Raw genomic sequence first — 21,299 nt, 5'->3', positions numbered from 1 at the left:
CTCATACCAAACCTATGCTGCCCTGGACAGTTCCTGACATGGACAGAGGTGTCAGCAGAGAGCCCTGTGGACAAGACAAAAAAGAAATTCAAACATCAAAGAATTTCCTCTGTAGCATACAGCTGCTAATAAGTACTGGAAGGATAAAGATTTTTTAATAGAAGTAATTTACAAATCTGTTTAACTTTCTGGCACCAGTTCATTTTAACAAAAAAGTTTTCCCCCGGAGAAACCCTTTAATACAGACAGGGTCACACAATAGACGCTTGTTTTAGTGATCTGTGGACCCCACCAGTCATATACTTATAATGTGATAGGTGGTGTTAGAATATTACAGTAGAAACGAGAAGTGTCTGGCACCGTTAATGCAATATGGATGGGAGTGTAACACTGGTTGAATGGTAGCGTAAAACGTGTATCAGTCCTGATATTTCTTATCAAGAAAGTTCAGAAGTAAATATCCACGGCAATGAATAAGAAACAGTGATAATGCACTCACCGCCGGTCACGATGCAAAAATTTAAGCTTTACTCCAATAGACTGCAATAGCTTCAGTGGACAGGTTCACAGGGAGCTCGGATGGAACAGGTGAGGTGGGGGCGTAGCGGAGGGGCGGAAACTAGTTTTGCGTTCTGAGGTGCTTCCTCTGGCCCATACGGGCCAGAGGAAGCGCCTCAGAGCGCCATACTAGTTGCCGTATGGGCCAGAGGAAGCACCTCAGAACGCGAAACTAGTTGCCGTACGGGCCAGAGGAAGCACCTCAGAACGCGAAACTAGTTGCCGTACGGGCCAGAGGAAGCACCTCAGAACGCGAAACTAGTTGCCGTACGGGCCAGAGGAAGCACCTCAGAACGCGAAACTAGTTGCCGTACGGGTCAGATGAAACACCTCAGAACGCGAAACTAGTTGCCGTATGGGCCAGAGGAAACACCTCAGAACGCGAAACTAGTTGCCGTACTGGCCAGAGGAAGCACCTCAGAACGCGAAACTAGTTGCCACCCCTCTGCCATGCCCCCGCCTCACCTGTTCCATCCGAGTTTCCTGTGAACCTTACCACTGAAGCTATTGCAGTCTGTTGGCATAAATGTTGAATAAAGCATGAATTTTTACATCGTGACCGGCGGTGAGAGCATTATCACTGTTTCTTATTCATTGCCGTGGATGTTATAATATTATACTGTATAATGTGGTAGGTGATGTTATAATATTATACTGTATAACATAATAGGTGATGTTATAATATTATACTGTATAATGTAATAGGTGATGTTATAATATTATACTGTATAATGTAATAGGGGATGTTATAATATTATACTGTATAATGTAATAGGGGATGTTATAATATTAAACTGTATAATGTAATAGGGGATGTTATAATATTATACTGTATAATGTGATTTATTTATTTTATTTAATTTATATAGCGCCTACAGATTCCGCAGCGCTTACAATTATGGGGTACAAACAAAGACAAGTATACATTATACAGTATAATATTATAACATCACATGTGATGTGATGTTATAATATTATACTGTATAATGTAATAGATGATGTTATAATATTATACTGTATAATGTGTCAGGTGATGTTATAATCTGTGGACATGCCCTTTAAAGGGGTATTCCAGGCCAAAACTTTTTTTTATATATCAACTGGCTCCGGAAAGTTAAACAGATTTGTAAATTACTTCTGTTAAAAAATCTTAATCCTTGCAATAGTTATTAGCTTCTGAAGTTGAGTTGTTGTTTTCTGTCTAACTGCTCTCTGATGACTCACGTCCCGGGAGCTGTGCAGTTCCTATGGGGATATTCTCCCATCATGCACAGCTCCCGAGACGTGACATCATCATTGAGCAGATAGACAGAAAACTTCAGAAGCTAATAACTATTGGAAGGATTAAGATTTTTTAACAGAAGTAATTTACAAATGTAGATTAACCCCTTAAGGACCAAGGACGTACCGGTACGTCCTTGGTCCTGCTATCCCGATATAACGCAGGGTTACACAGTAACCCCGCGTCATATCACAGCGGGCCCGGCGTCATAGTGAAGCCGGGACCCGCCTCTAATAGCGCGCAGCGCCAATCGCGGCACCGCGCGCTATTAACCCTTTAGCCGCGCGCTCAGAGCTGAGCCGCGCGGCTAAAAGTGAAAGTGAAAGTTGCCGGCTAGCTCAGTCGGGCTGTTCGGGATAGCCGCGGCTAATCGCAGCATCCCGAACAGCTGACAGGACAGCGGGAGGGCCCCTACCTGCTTCCTCGCTGTCCGATCGCCGAATGACTGCTCAGTGCCTGAGATCCAGGCCTGAGCAGTCATGCGGCAGAATCGTTCTTATGAGAAACCAGTGATCAATGATGGAGATCAGTGTGTGCAGTATTATAGGTCCCTATGGGATAACAATGATCAGTATAAGAGATCAGTGTGTGCAGTGTTATAGGTCCCTATGGGATAACAATGATCAATGTGTGCAGTGTTATAGGTCCCTATGGGATAACAATGATCAATGTGTGCAGTGTTATAGATCCCTATGGGAGCTATAACACTGCAAAAAAAAAGTGGGGAAAAAAAAGTGAATAAAGATCATTTAACTCCTTCCCTATTAAAAGTTTGAATCACCCCCCTTTTCCAATAAAAAAAAACACAGTGTAAATAAAAATAAACATATGCGGTATCACCGCGTGCGGAAATGTCCGAATTATAAAAATATATAATTAATTAAACCGCTCGGTCAATGGCGTGCGCGCAAAAAAATTCCAAAGTCCAAAATAGTGCATTTTTGGTCACTGTTTATATAATTTAAAAATGAATAAAAAGTATTCAATGCAAAAATGGCACCGTTAAAAACTTCAGATCACGGCGCAAAAAATGAGCCCACATACCGCCCCATACACGGAAAAATAAAAAAGTTATAGGGGTCAGAAGATGACAATTTTAAACGTATTAATTTTCCTGCATGTAGTTATGATTTTTTCCAGAAGTCCGACAAAATCAAACCTATATAAGTAGGATATCATTTTAATCGTATGGACCTACAGAATAAAGATAAGGTGTCATGTACTACGTAGAAACGAAAGCCCCCAAAAGTTACAAAACTGCGTTTTTTTTTCAATTTTGTCGCACAATGATTTTTTCTTCCATTTCACCGTAGATTTTTGGGCAAAATGACTGACATCATTACAAAGTAGAATTGGTGGCGCAATAAATAAGCCATCATATGGATTTTTAGGTGCAAAATTGAAAGAGTTATGATTTTTTAAAGGCAAGGAGCAAAAAACGAAAATGCAAAAACGGAAAACCCCCCGGTCCTTAAGGGGTTAAAAGGAGGATTTGGAGTGGCTCTTTGTTCAGACCGTAACCAATAGCAACCCGGGCTACCCAACAATATCACCTATACCCAAGGTGAATAAAAATATTACTAATTTACAAGAGAGAATTGGGGCTCAGGGTAAATGATGTGTGGAGACAACTGGCTTGTTATGTTAAATATTAATATTTATTAATTTATTATAGTAATCAATTTACTTAAATTGTAAGACGTGGTAAGTACCGTGACTCACAGGGCCCTTGTAAAGCCACGGCACTCCCTACAAATAATTATATAGTATGAATAAAATAAACATAAAATAATATAATACTATACATAAATATAAGATGTTAATAAAACATGATGATCCTACTGAGACCAATCAAGAGTTAAAAAAAAATCAAACAGATAGTCCTCTTTAGGGTTTGGACCTCTTTAAGGATTGGTAACTAATAGCAACCAATGGGGCTATTATGTATAGCAATATGTCCACAATCTGATAAGTCTTTTGGTGAATAGATTAATAGGTCAGTATCCAGTTCATTAAGGCATATCAATGTCCTGCAGCGCTGTTATAGATATATATCACTTGGTAACAGAGTTGTAATAGTTGCCGGCAATTGTAACAGTTAGTAGAATTAGTGTAAGTAGTTTAGCAGTTACAGTTATGAGCGGTAGAATGATACAGTTATGCTCACCGCCCCGGGACCGATGCTTGTCAGGATGCTGTTGCTCTTTGGGGATGCTGCAATCCCTCCTGCGGCTCTTGGGGATAGTTGGGGATGCTGCGATCCCTCCTGCACTCTCTCCTGTGTACTTGGCTGGAACAAACACCGTTGAATCTCTCACTGCGGGAGAGGACACTGCTGGGAGACTCTGCCGTCTCCTATGATAGAAGGGCCGTGGCTGGCGGTGGGCTCCGAGTGTTGTAGCTCCAGCGCTTATGATGATATTATTTATACTGCTGCTGAGGAAAAGACTGAGTATAGTCTTGAAACGCGTCCAGCCCCCTAATATGACCATTGAGACCATTTACACAAGCCCTCTGTGAGCTCCACAACAATTGGTGTCCTACCCGGTCAGTTGCCAGCCACGTACAAGCTCCTTGAAGCCACGAGGACGCGGTCGCTTCTCTGAGCAGAAGCGCTGGAGCTACAACACTCGGAGCCCACCGCCAGCCACGGCACTTCTATCATAGGAGACGGCAGAGTCTCCCAGCAGTGTCCTCTCCCGCAGTGAGAGATTCAACGGTGTCTGTTCCAGCAAAACACATAGGAGGGACCGCAGGAGGGATCGCAGTATCTCCAACTATCCCCAAGAGCCGCAGGAGGGACCGCAGCATCCCCAAAGAGCAACAGCATCCTGACAAGCATTGGTCCCGGGGCGGTGAGCATAACTGTATCATTCTATCGCTCATAACTGTAACTGCTAAACTACTTACACTAATTCTACTAACTGTTACAATTGCCGGCAACTATTACAACTCTGTTACCAAGTGATATATATCTATAACAGCGCTGCAGGACATTGATATGCCTTAATGAACTGGATACTGACCTATTAACCCCTTAAGGACGCAGGACGTAAATGTACGTCCTGGTGCGATGGTACTTAACGCACCAGGACGTACATTTACGTCCTGTGCATAACCGCGGGCATCGGAGCGATGCCCGTGTCATGCGCGGTTGATCCCGGCTGCTGATCACAGCCAGGGACCCGCCGGCAATGGCCGACGCCCGCGATCTCGCGGGCGTCCGCCATTAACCCCTCAGGTGCCGGGATCAATACAGATCCCGGCATCTGCGGCAGTGCGCGATTTGAATGAATGATCGGATCGCCCGCAGCGCTGCTGCGGGGATCCGATCATTCAGAACGCCGCACGGAGGTCCCCTCTCCTTCCTCCGTGCGGCTTCCGGCGTCTCCTGCTCTGGTCTGAGATCGAGCAGACCAGAGCAGGAGATGACCGATAATACTGATCTGTTCTATGTCCTATACATAGAACAGATCAGTATTAGCAATCATGGTATTGCTATGAATAGTCCCCTATGGGGACTATTCAAGTGTACAAAAAATGTAAAAAAATGTAAAAGTAAAAGTAAAAAAAAATGAAAAATCCCCTCCCCCAATAAAAAAGTAAAACGTCCATTTTTTCCTATTTTACCCCCAAAAAGCGTAAAAAATAAATTTTATAGACATATCTGGTATCGCTACATGCGTAAATGTCTGAACTATTAAAATAAAATGTTAATGATCCCGTACGGTGAACGGCGTGGACGAAAAAAAAAAAGTCCAAAATTGCTACTTTTTAAATATATTTTATTAAAAAAAATTATAAAAAATGTATTAAAATTTTTTTATATGCAAATGTGGTATCAAAAAAAAGTACAGATCATGGCGCAAAAAATGAGCCCTCATACCGCCGCTTATACAGAAAAATAAAAAAGTTAAGAGGTCATCAAAATAAAGGGATTATAAACGTACTAATTTGGTTAAAAAGTTTGTGATTTTTTTTAAGCACAACAATAATAGAAAAGTATATAATCATGGGTATCATTTTAATCGTATTGACCCTCAGAATAAAGAATACATGTCATTTTTACCATAAATTGTACGACGTGAAAACGAAACCTTCCAAAATTAGCAAAATTGCGTTTTTCTTTTTAATTCCCCCACAAAAATAGTGTTTTTTGGTTGCGCCATACATTTTATGATATAATGAGTGATGTCATTACAAAGGACAACCGGTCGCGCAAAAAACAAGCCCTCATACTAGTCTGTGGATGAAAATATAAAAGAGTTACGATTTTTAGAAGGCGAGGAGGAAAAAATGAAAACGTAAAAATTAAATTGTCTGAGTCCTTAAGGCCAAAATGGGCTGAGTCCTTAAGGGGTTAATCTATTCACCAAAAGACTTATCAGATTGTGGACATATTGCTATACATAATAGCCCCATTGGTTGCTATTAGTTACCAATACTTAAAGAGGTCAAAACCCTAAAGAGGACTATCTGTTTGGTTTTTTTAACTCTTGATTGGTCTCAGTAGGATCATCATGTTTTATTAACATCTTATATTTATGTTTAGTATTATTTTATGTTTATTTTATTAATACTATATAATTATTTGTAGGGAGTGCCGTGGCTTTACAAGGGCCCTGTTAGTCACGGTACTTACCACATATTACGTTTAAGTAAATTGATTACTATAATAAATAAATAAATATTAATATTTAACATAACAAGCCAGTTGTGTCCACACATCATTTACCCTGAGCCCCAATTGTCTCTTGTAAATTAATTTACAAATCTGTTTAACTTCCCGGAGCCAGTTGATATATAAAAAAAAGTTTTGGCCTGGAATACCCCTTTAAGCTGTGCTGCGGTTCCCTGTGAAGTGTGCAGTAGATGACTTGGCACCACTATATATTAAGATGTTTTCAAAATAGGAGGGGTCCTAAAGGTTAGACCCGACCATCCATAAAGTGACAGAATGAGATGAGAATTCCCTGGTGAGCCCTATAACATGATAACATGGTTCTATAATAGAATATAATGTGCTGGCCCATAGACATCTTTCTGCACTGACAGCTGGAGGCCGCGGGGAGGCGACAGTCCGGTGACTACCCTCAGCCCCCAGTGCTCCTCTCAGCTCCTATAGGCCGGCGCGCGGTGTGACGTCATCAGCAGGCGCCGCTCTCATTACACGGCCAGTGAATCAGTGCGCTCCCGCCCGGGCTGCTGTGAGTACCGGCGCTGAGAGGTAACAATAGCCGGGGAGAACCGGGAGGGACGGACGGGGCACTCATTGTACGGAGGGGGGAGACGGACAGGATGATCACAGCCCTCCCCCACCCCGGGGGCCCCGTATACTCATCTACCGGCGCTGTCATCCGTATGTTCGGCGGACATGTAAGGAACGTTATATGGATAGAGCGGGGCCCGGCCATTGTCTGCCCCATCAGCACCCTGTATTCATTGTATGTGGGTGTATACAGGAGGGGACACTATATACCCCTATATACTGTATTCATAGGAATACATGAGACTATATACCCCTATATACTGTATTCATAGACCTACATGACACTATATACCCCTATATACTGTATTCATAGACCTACATGACACTATATACCCCTATATACTGTATTCATAGGAATACATGACACTATATACCCCTATATACTGTATTCATAGGAATACATGACACTATATACCCCCTATATACTGTATTCATAGGCATACATGACACTATATACCCCTATATACTGTATTCATAGACCTACATGACCCTATATACCCCTATATACTGTATTCATAGGAATACATGACACTATATACCCCCTATATACTGTATTCATAGGCATACATGACACTATATACCCCTATATACTGTATTCATAGACCTACATGACACTATATACCCCTATATACTGTATTCATAGGCATACATGACACTATATACCCCTAAATACTGTATTCATAGGCATACATGACACTATATACCCCTATATACTGTATTCATAGATCTACATGACACTATATACCCCTATATACTGTATTCATAGATCTACATGACACTATATACCCCTATATACTGTATTCATAGATCTACATGACCCTATATACCCCTATATACTGTATTCATAGACCTACATGACACTATATACCCCTATATACTGTATTCATAGACCTACATGACACTATACACCTATATACTGTATTCATAGGCATACATGGCACTATATACCCCTATATACTGTATTCATAGGCATACATGACACTATACACCTATATACTGTATTCATAGGCATACATGACCCTATATACCCCTATATACTGTATTCATAGACCTACATGACACTATATACCCCTATATACTGTATTCATAGACCTACATGACACTATATACCCCTATATACTGTATTCATAGACATACATGACACTATATACCCCTATATACTGTATTCATAGATCTACATGACACTATATACCCCTATATACTGTATTCATAGATCTACATGACACTATATACCCCTATATACTGTATTCATAGGCATACATGACCCTATATACCCCTATATACTGTATTCATAGACCTACATGACACTATATACCCCTATATACTGTATTCATAGACCTACATGACACTATACACCTATATACTGTATTCATAGGCATACATGGCACTATATACCCCTATATACTGTATTCATAGGCATACATGACACTATACACCTATATACTGTATTCATAGGCATACATGGCACTATATACCCCTATATACTGTATTCATAGGCATACATGACACTATACACCTATATACTGTATTCATAGGCATACATGACCCTATATACCCCTATATACTGTATTCATAGACCTACATGACACTATATACCCCTATATACTGTATTCATAGGCATACATGACACTATATACCCCTATATACTGTATTCATAGACCTACATGACACTATACACCTATATACTGTATTCATAGGCATACATGACACTATATACCCCTATATACTGTATTCATAGGCATACATGACACTATATACCCCTATATACTGTATTCATAAACATACATGACCCTATATACCCATATATACTGTATTCATAGGCATACATGACACTATATACCCCTATATACTGTATTCATAGGCATACATGATACTATATACCTATATACTGTATTCATAGGCATACATGACACTATATACCCATATATACTGTATTCATAGGCATACATGACACTATATACCCATATATACTGTATTCATAAACATACATGACCCTATATACCCATATATACTGTATTCATAGGAATACATGACACTATATACCCCTATATACTGTATTCATAGGCATACATGGCACTATATACCCCTATATACTGTATTCATAGACCTACATGACACTATACACCTATATACTGTATTCATAGGCATACATGACACTATATACCCCTATATACTGTATTCATAGGCATACATGACACTATATACCCCTATATACTGTATTCATAAACATACATGACCCTATATACCCATATATACTGTATTCATAGGCATACATGACACTATATACCCCTATATACTGTATTCATAGGCATACATGATACTATATACCTATATACTGTATTCATAGGCATACATGACACTATATACCCATATATACTGTATTCATAGGCATACATGACACTATATACCCATATATACTGTATTCATAAACATACATGACCCTATATACCCATATATACTGTATTCATAGGAATACATGACACTATATACCCCTATATACTGTATTCATAGGCATACATGACACTATATACCCATATATACTGTATTCATAAACATACATGACCCTATATACCCATATATACTGTATTCATAGGAATACATGACCCTATATACCCCTATATACTGTATTCATAGGCATACATGACACTATATACCCATATATACTGTATTCATAAACATACATGACCCTATATACCCATATATACTGTATTCATAGGAATACATGACACTGTATACTAGGGGTGTGAATCGCCAAGAATTTGGCGATTCGATTCGAATCGCGATACCAGTGTGGCGATTCGATATATCGCGATATATCGCGATACCGTCTAGGTGACGATACATCGCGATATATCGCCCACCTGGGAGCATTCATAGATCCCAATAGACGCCGCTGTCAGCTTTGACAGCGGCGATCTAGTACTCCGGCGCGCACTTTTCTCATGTTATCCCGGGCTGCAAAATAAAATAAAACGCACTTTCTCTTACCTGCCAAAGAGCCCCCGGAGCTCCGGTACAGGTGTTCGGTCCCCGGGCTGTATTCTTCTTACTTCCTGTTAGTCCGGCACGTCACATGGAGCTTCAGCCTATCACCAGCGGAGGCGGGACATCTCTGCGGCTGGTGATAGGCTGAAGCTCCATGTGACGTGCAGGGCTAACAGGAAGTAAGAAGAATACAGCCCGGGGACCGAACACCTGTACCGGAGCTCCGTGGGCTCGTTGGCAGGTAAGATAAAGTGCGTTTTATTAAAAATTCCACATCCCTAAAAGAATCGATTCAAAAATATTTTGAATCGATTCTGTATCGGCAAATGAAAAATCGCGATTATCGCGAGAGTCGATTTTTTCTTACATCCCTACTGTATACCCATATATACTGTATTCATAGGCATACATGGCACTATATACCCCTATATACTGTATTCATAGGCATACATGACACTATACCCCTATATACTGTATTCATAGACATACATGACACTATATACCCCTATATACTGTATTCATAGATCTACATGACACTATATACCCCTATATACTGTATTCATAGACCTACATGACACTATATACCCCTAAATACTGTATTCATAGACCTACATGACATTATATACCCCTATATACTGTATTCATAGGCATACATGGCACTATATACCCCTATATACTGTATTCATAGGCATACATGACACTATACCCCTATATACTGTATTCATAGACATACATGACACTATATACCCCTATATACTGTATTCATAGATCTACATGACACTATATACCCCTATATACTGTATTCATAGACCTACATGACACTATATACCCCTAAATACTGTATTCATAGACCTACATGACATTATATACCCCTATATACTGTATTCATAGGCATACATGAACCTATATACCCCTATATACTGTATTCATAGACCTACATGACACTATATACCCCTATATACTGTATTCATAGATCTACATGACATTATATATCCCTATATACTGTATTCATAGGCATACATGACTCTATATACCCCTATATACTGTATTCATAGACATACATGACACTATATACCCCTATATACTGTATTCATAGGCATACATGACACTATATACCCCTATATACTGTATTCATAGGCATACATGACACTATATACCCCTATATACTGTATTCATAGGCATACATGAACCTACATACCCCTATATACTGTATTCATAGACATACATGACACTATATACCCCTATATACTGTATTCATAGATCTACATGACACTATATACCCCTATATACTGTATTCATAGGCATACATGACACTATATACCCCTATATACTGTATTCATAGGCATACATGGCACTATATACCCCTATATACTGTATTTATCGACCTGCATGACACTATAAACCCCTATATAATGTATTCATAGGCATGTATGGCACTATATACCCCTATATACTATATTCATAGGCATACATGACACTATATACCCCTATATACTGTATATTCATAGGCATGCATGATACTATAAACCCCTATATAATGTATTCATAGGCATGTATGGCACTATATACCCCCTATATACTGTATTCATAGGCATACATGACACTATATACCCCTATATACTGTATTCATAGGCATACATGACACTATATACCCCTATATACTGTATTCATAGGCATACATGGCACTATATACCCCTATATACTGTATATTCATAGGCATGCATGATACTATAAACCCCTATATAATGTATTCATAGGCATGCATGGCACTATATACCCCTATATACTGTATATTCATAGGCATACATGACACTATATACCCCTATATACTGTATTCATAGACCTGCATGACACTGTATACCCCAATATACTGTATTCATAGACCTACATGGCACTGTATACCCCAATATACTGTATTCATAGACCTACATGGCACTGTATACCCCTATATACTGTATTCATAGACCTACATGGCACTGTATACCCCTATATAATGTATTCATAGACATACATGACACTATATACCCCTATATACTGTATTCATAGATCTACATGACACTATACCCCTATATACTGTATTCATAGACCTACATGACACTATATACCCCTATATACTGTATTCATAGACCTACATGACATTATATACCCCTATATACTGTATTCATAGGCATACATGAACCTATATACCCCTATATACTGTATTCATAGACCTACATGACACTATATACCCCTATATACTGTATTCATAGATCTACATGACATTATATATCCCTATATACTGTATTCATAGGCATACATGACTCTATATACCCCTATATACTGTATTCATAGGCATACATGACACTATATACCCATATATACTGTATTCATAGGCATACATGACACTATATACCCCTATATACTGTATTCATAGGCATACATGACACTATATACCCCTATATACTGTATTCATAGGCATACATGACACTATATACCCCTATATACTGTATTCATAGGCATACATGACACTATACCCCTATATACTGTATTCATAGGCATACATGAACCTACATACCCCTATATACTGTATTCATAGACATACATGACACTATATACCCCTATATACTGTATTCATAGATCTACATGAGACTATATACCCCTATATACTGTATTCATAGGCATACATGACACTATATACCCATATATACTGTATTCATAGGCATACATGACACTATATACCCCTATATACTGTATTCATAGGCATACATGACACTATATACCCCTATATACTGTATTCATAGGCATACATGGCACTATATACCCCTATATACTGTATTTATCGACCTGCATGACACTATAAACCCCTATATAATGTATTCATAGGCATGTATGGCACTATATACCCCTATATACTATATTCATAGGCATACATGACACTATATACCCCTATATACTGTATATTCATAGGCATGCATGATACTATAAACCCCTATATAATGTATTCATAGGCATGTATGGCACTATATACCCCTATATACTGTATTCATAGGCATACATGACACTATATACCCCTATATACTGTATTCATAGGCATACATGACACTATATACCCCTATATACTGTATTCATAGGCATACATGACACTATATACCCCTATATACTGTAGTCATAGGCATACATGACACTATATACCCCTATATACTGTATTCATAGGCATACATGGCACTATATACCCCTATATACTGTATATTCATAGGCATGCATGATACTATAAACCCCTATATAATGTATTCATAGGCATGCATGGCACTATATACCCCTATATACTGTATATTCATAGGCATACATGACACTATATACCCCTATATACTGTATTCATAGACCTGCATGACACTGTATACCCCTATATACTGTATTCATAGGCATGCATGGCACTATATACCCCTATATACTGTATTCATAGACCTGCATGACACTTTATACCCCTATATACTGTATTCTTAGACATACATGACACTGTATACCCCTATATAATGTATTCATAGACCTACATGACACTGTATACCCCAATATACTGTATTCATAGACCTACATGGCACTGTATACCCCTATATACTGTATTCATAGACCTACATGGCACTGTATACCCCTATATAATGTATTCATAGACATACATGACACTATATACCCCTATATACTGTATTCATAGACCTACATGACACTATATACCCCTATATACTGTATTCATAGACCTACATGACACTATATACCCCTATATACTGTATTCATAGACCTACATGACACTATATACCCCTATATACTGTATTCATAGACCTACATGACACTATACACCTATATACTGTATTCATAGGCATACATGACACTATACACCTATATACTGTATTCATAGGCATACATGACACTATACCCCAATATACTGTATTCATAGACCTACATGGCACTGTATACCCCTATATACTGTATTCATAGACCTACATGGCACTGTATACCCCTATATAATGTATTCATAGACATACATGAACCTATATACCCCTATATACTGTATTCATAGGCATACATGGCACTATATACCTCTATATACTGTATTCATAGACATACATGACACTATACCCCTATATACTGGATTCATAGACCTACATGACACTATATACCCCTATATACTGTATTCATAAACCTACATGACACTATATACCCCTATATACTGTATTCATAAACATACATGACACTATATACCCCTATATACTGTATTCATAGACATATTTACCCCTATATAATTGTATCTATACTGTATCGGTAGAAACATTATATACCCCTATATACTGTATTTATAGACATACATACTGTATAGACACACACATACCCTTATACTGTATGTATAGTCACTCATGACTCTGTATACCTCTTGATTCTGTATCTGTAGACATACATGAGTGTATATCCCTGTGGGTGGGTATATAATAGTGGACACTATATACATGTGTGTACTGTATCTGTAGATGTACATTAGCCTGTATACCTGTGTGAGTATATACACAGGACACTCCCCACCCCTGTGTGTATATAGGGCAAAACATTAACCTTTCTAATATACTTCATAATAATTTTATTTCCTCATAAGATTATATCATCACATTATACATTATATCATCACATTATACATTATATCATCACATTATACATTATAAGATTATATCATCACATTATACATTATATCATCACATTATACATTATATCATCACATTATACATTATATCATCACATTATACATTATATCATCACATTATACATTATATCATCACATTATACATTATATCACCACATTATACATTATATCATCACATTATACATTATACATTATATCATCACATTATATCATCACATTATACATTATATCATCACATTATACATTATATCATCACATTATACATTATATCACCACATTATACATTATATCACCACATTATACATTATATCACCACATTATACATTATATCACCGCATTATACATTATATCACCACATTATACATTATATCACCGCATTATACATTATATCACCACATTATACATTATATCATCACATTATACATTATATCACCACATTATACATTATATCATCACATTATACATTATATCACCGCATTATACATTATATCACCGCATTATACATTATATCACCACATTATACATTATATCACCACATTATACATTATATCATCACATTATACATTATATCACCACATTATACATTATATCATCACATTATACATTATATCACCACATTATACATTATATCATCACATTATACATTATACATTATATCATCACATTATACATTATATCATCACATTATACATTATATCATCACATTATACATTATATCATCACATTATACATTATATCATCACATTATACATTATATCATCACATTATACATTATACATTATATCATCACATTATACATTATATCATCACATTATACATTATATCATCACATTATACATTATATCATCACATTATACATTATATCACCACATTATACATTATATCACCACATTATACATTATATCATCACATTATACATTATATCATCACATTATACATTATATCATCACATTATACATTATATCATCACATTATACATTATATCATCACATTATACATTATACATTATATCATCACATTATACATTATATCATCACATTATACATTATATCATCACATTATACATTATATCACCACATTATACATTATATCACCACATTATACGTTATATCATCACATTATACATTATATCATCACATTATACATTATATCATCACATTATACATTATATCATCACATTATACATTATACATTATATCATCACATTATACATTATATCATCACATTATACATTATATCATCACATTATACATTATATCATCACATTATACATTATATCATCACATTATACATTATATCATCACATTATACATTATAAGATTATATCATCACATTATACATTACATCATCGCATTATACATTATATCATCACATTATACATTATATCATCACATTATACATTATATCATCACATTATACATTATACATTATATCATCGCATTATACATTATATCATCACATTATACATTATATCATCACATTATACATTATATCATCACATTATACATTATACATTATATCATCACATTATACATTATATCATCACATTATACATTATATCATCACATTATACATTATATCATCACATTATACATTATATCATCGCATTATACATTATATCATCGCATTATACATTATATCATCACATTATACATTATATCATCGCATTATACATTATATCATCGCATTATACATTATATCATCACATTATACATTATATCATCGCATTATACATTATATCATCACATTATACATTATATCATCACATTATACATTATACATTATATCATCACATTATACATTATATCATCACATTATACATTATATCATCACATTATACATTATATCATCACATTATACATTATACATTATATCATCACATTATACATTATATCATCACATTATACATTATACATTATATCATCACATTATACATTATAAGATTATATCATCACATTATACATTATATCATCACATTATACATTATATCATCACATTATACATTATATCATCACATTATACATTATATCACCACATTATACATTATATCATCACATTATACATTATATCATCACATTATACATTATATCATCACATTATACATTATATCACCACATTATACATTATATCATCACATTATACATTATATCATCACATTATACATTATATCATCACATTATACATTATATCATCACATTATACATTATATCACCACATTATACATGATATCATCACATTATACATTAAGATTATATCAACACATTATACATTATATCACCACATTATACATTATATCATCACATTATACATTATATCACCACATTATACATTATATCACCACATTATACATTATATCACCACATTATACATTATATCATCACATTATACATTATACATTATATCATCACATTATACATTATATCATCACATTATACATTATATCATCACATTATACATTATATCATCACATTATACATTATATCATCACATTATACATTATATCATCACATTATACATTATACATTATATCACCACATTATACATTATATCATCACATTATACATTATATCATCACATTATACATTATATCATCACATTATACATTATATCATCACATTATACATTATATCATCACATTATACATTATATCACCACATTATACATTATATCACCGCATTATACATTATATCACCACATTATACATTATATCATCACATTATACATTATATCATCACATTATACATTATATCATCACATTATACATTATATCATCACATTATACATTATATCATCACATTATACATTATATCATCACATTATACATTATATCATCACATTATACATTATATCATCACATTATACATTATATCATCACATTATACATTATATCATCACATTATACATTATATCATCACATTATACATTATATCATCGCATTATACATTATATCATCACATTATACATTATATCATCACATTATACATTATATCATCACATTATACATTATACATTATATCATCGCATTATACATTATATCATCACATTATACATTATATCATCACATTATACATTATATCATCACATTATACATTATACATTATATCATCACATTATACATTATATCATCACATTATACATTATATCATCACATTATACATTATATCATCACATTATACATTATATCATCACATTATACATTATATCATCACATTATACATTATATCATCACATTATACATTATATCATCACATTATACATTATACATTATATCATCACATTATACATTATACATTATATCATCACATTATACATTATATCATCACATTATACATTATATCACCACATTATACATTATATCATCACATTATACATTATAAGATTATATCATCACATTATACATTACATCATCACATTATACATTATATCATCACATTATACATTATATCATCACATTATACATTATATCATCACATTATACATTATACATTATATCATCACATTATACATTATATCATCACATTATACATTATATCATCACATTATACATTATATCACATTATACATTATATCATCACATTATACATTATATCATCGCATTATACGTTATATCACCGCATTATACGTTATATCACCGCATTATACGTTATATCACCGCATTATACGTTATATCACCGCATTATACGTTATATCACCGCATTATACGTTATATCACCGCATTATACGTTATATCACCGCATTATACGTTATAACACCGCATTATACGTTATAACACCGCATTATACGTTATAACACCGCATTATACGTTATAACACCGCATTATACGTTATAACACCGCATTATACGTTATAACACCGCATTATACGTTATAACACCGCATTATACGTTATAACACCGCATTATACGTTATATCACCGCATTATACGTTATATCACCGCATTATACGTTATATCACCGCATTATACGTTATATATCACCGCATTATACGTTATATATCACCGCATTATACGTTATATATCACCGCATTATACGTTATATATCACCGCATTATACGTTATATATCACCGCATTATACGTTATATATCACCGCATTATACGTTATATATCACCGCATTATACGTTATATATCACCGCATTATACGTTATATATCACCGCATTATACGTTATATATCACCGCATTATACGTTATATATCACCGCATTATACGTTATATATCACCGCATTATACGTTATATATCACCGCATTATACGTTATATATCACCGCATTATACGTTATATATCACCGCATTATACGTTATATATCACCGCATTATACGTTATATATCACCGCATTATACGTTATATATCACCGCATTATACGTTATATATCACCGCATTATACGTTATATATCACCGCATTATACGTTATATATCACCGCATTATACGTTATATATCACCGCATTATACGTTATATATCACCGCATTATACGTTATATATCACCGCATTATACGTTATATATCACCGCATTATACGTTATATATCACCGCATTATACGTTATATATCACCGCATTATACGTTATATATCACCGCATTATACGTTATATATCACCGCATTATACGTTATATATCACCGCATTATACGTTATATATCACCGCATTATACGTTATATATCACCGCATTATACGTTATATATCACCGCATTATACGTTATATATCACCGCATTATACGTTATATATCACCGCATTATACGTTATATATCACCGCATTATACGTTATATATCACCGCATTATACGTTATATATCACCGCATTATACGTTATATATCACCGCATTATACGTTATATATCACCGCATTATACGTTATATATCACCGCATTATACGTTATATATCACCGCATTATACGTTATATATCACCGCATTATACGTTATATATCACCGCATTATACGTTATATATCACCGCATTATACGTTATATATCACCGCATTATACGTTATATATCACCGCATTATACGTTATATATCACCGCATTATACGTTATATATCACCGCATTATACATTATAAAGAGCAGACCCCAGACCAGACTGTCTCATCCTCTCCACACACCCTCCCTCTGCTAATTCCCCCCTCCCTATATACTGCTCCCTATGGCCCCCAATTTACTCCTTCTGACCCCCTGTCTCCCATATACGGCTTCCACACAAATTGCATCTTATTGGCTTCCAGTCTACTATATGCTGCCCCATATACTGCTCCCTATGGCCTGCCTCTCTTACATACCGCCCCTCTCCCGTATACTGTGTCCTGTGGTCCGCCCCTCTCCCGTATACTGTGTCCTGTGGTCCGCCCCTCTCCCGTATACTGTGTCCTGTGGTCCGCCCCTCTCCCGTATACTGTGTCCTGTGGTCCGCCCCTCTCCCGTATACTGTGTCCTGTGGTCAGCCCCTCTCCCGTATACTGTGTCCTGTGGTCAGCCCCTCTCCCGTATACTGTGTCCTGTGGTCCGCCCCTCTCCCGTATACTGTGTCCTGTGGTCCGCCCCTCTCCCGTATACTGTGTCCTGTGGTCCGCCCCTCTCCTGTATACTGTGTCCTGTGGTCCGCCCCTCTCCCGTATACTTTGTCCTGTGGTCCGCCCCTCTCCCGTATACTGTGTCCTGTGGTCCGCCCCTCTCCCGTATACTGTGTCCTGTGGTCCGCCCCTCTCCCGTATACTGTGTCCTGTGGTCCGCCCCTCTCCCGTATACTGTGTCCTGTGATGTTGGGTGAGAAGACCGGGATCATAATCTCCTTTCTAGTTCCTCTAAAACAGTGTTTCCCAACCATGGTACCTCCAGATGTTGCAAATCTACAACTCCCAGCATGCCTGGGCAGCCTTTGGCTAAAAGGTATTGGTTGGGGTTTAGGTCCAGGCTCTGATGCCAGACAACCCAACCATGTCTTTGTGCCCTGGGATACAGGAGGTTTCTACACTGGTTGTAGGGATGTGCAAAAAGCGCTGCCACGGATAAGGTGCAAGAATTATTAAATAAAGTGCAAGTATATTGTAAACTTGTAACACGTTTCAGGGACGGTCCGTACCTTTCATCAGACATGCTAAACATAGTCAAAAACATCAGTTAATAGGGGTACTCCACTGGAAAACATTTTTTTTTTTTTTTTTAATCAACTGGAGCCAGAAAGTTAAACAGATTTGTAAATTACTTTACTTTAATTCCATTAAAAAATCTTAATCCTTCTTGTACTTATCAGCTGCTGTCTGCTCCACAGGAAGTTCTTTTCTTTTTGAATTTCCTTTCTGTCTGACCACAGTGCTCTCTGCTGACCCCTCTGTCCATTTTAGGAACTGTCCAGAGTAGGAGCAAATCCCCATAGAAAACCTCTTCTGCTCTGGACAGTTCCTGACATGGACAGAGGTGTCAGCAGAGAGCACTGTGGTCAGACAGAAAGGAAATTCCAAAAGAAAAGAACTTCCTGTCGATAATAAAAGCAGCTGATAAGTACTGGAAGGATTAACATTTTTTAATAGAAGTAATTTACAAATCTGTTTCACTTTCTGA

At 36.0% G+C, this 21,299-nt stretch overlaps 1 protein-coding gene across 6 annotated transcripts in view; it reads left to right on the top strand.

Moving 5' to 3' along the window:
* DCUN1D5 (defective in cullin neddylation 1 domain containing 5) overlaps positions 1 to 21,299 on the top strand; it is a gene marked incomplete at its 3' end in the record, with an annotated part of 41,730 nt that overhangs the window by 3,435 nt on the left and 16,996 nt on the right. The window contains 1 exon segment of one of the 6 annotated variants that reach the window (XM_056561590.1): positions 6,930 to 7,047. Coding sequence is in view for 1 of the 3 variants with exons in the window: in XM_056561586.1 (XP_056417561.1) it covers positions 7,139 to 7,216 (78 nt within the window). 6 annotated transcript variants of the gene reach the window in all.

The sequence above is a fragment of the Hyla sarda genome, chromosome 2, assembly GCF_029499605.1.
Source record: "Hyla sarda isolate aHylSar1 chromosome 2, aHylSar1.hap1, whole genome shotgun sequence".
NCBI classification, from domain to species: domain Eukaryota; kingdom Metazoa; phylum Chordata; class Amphibia; order Anura; family Hylidae; genus Hyla; species Hyla sarda.
Note: the sequence above shows the minus strand (reverse complement) of the source record. Positions and strands in the feature narration are given on the sequence as shown.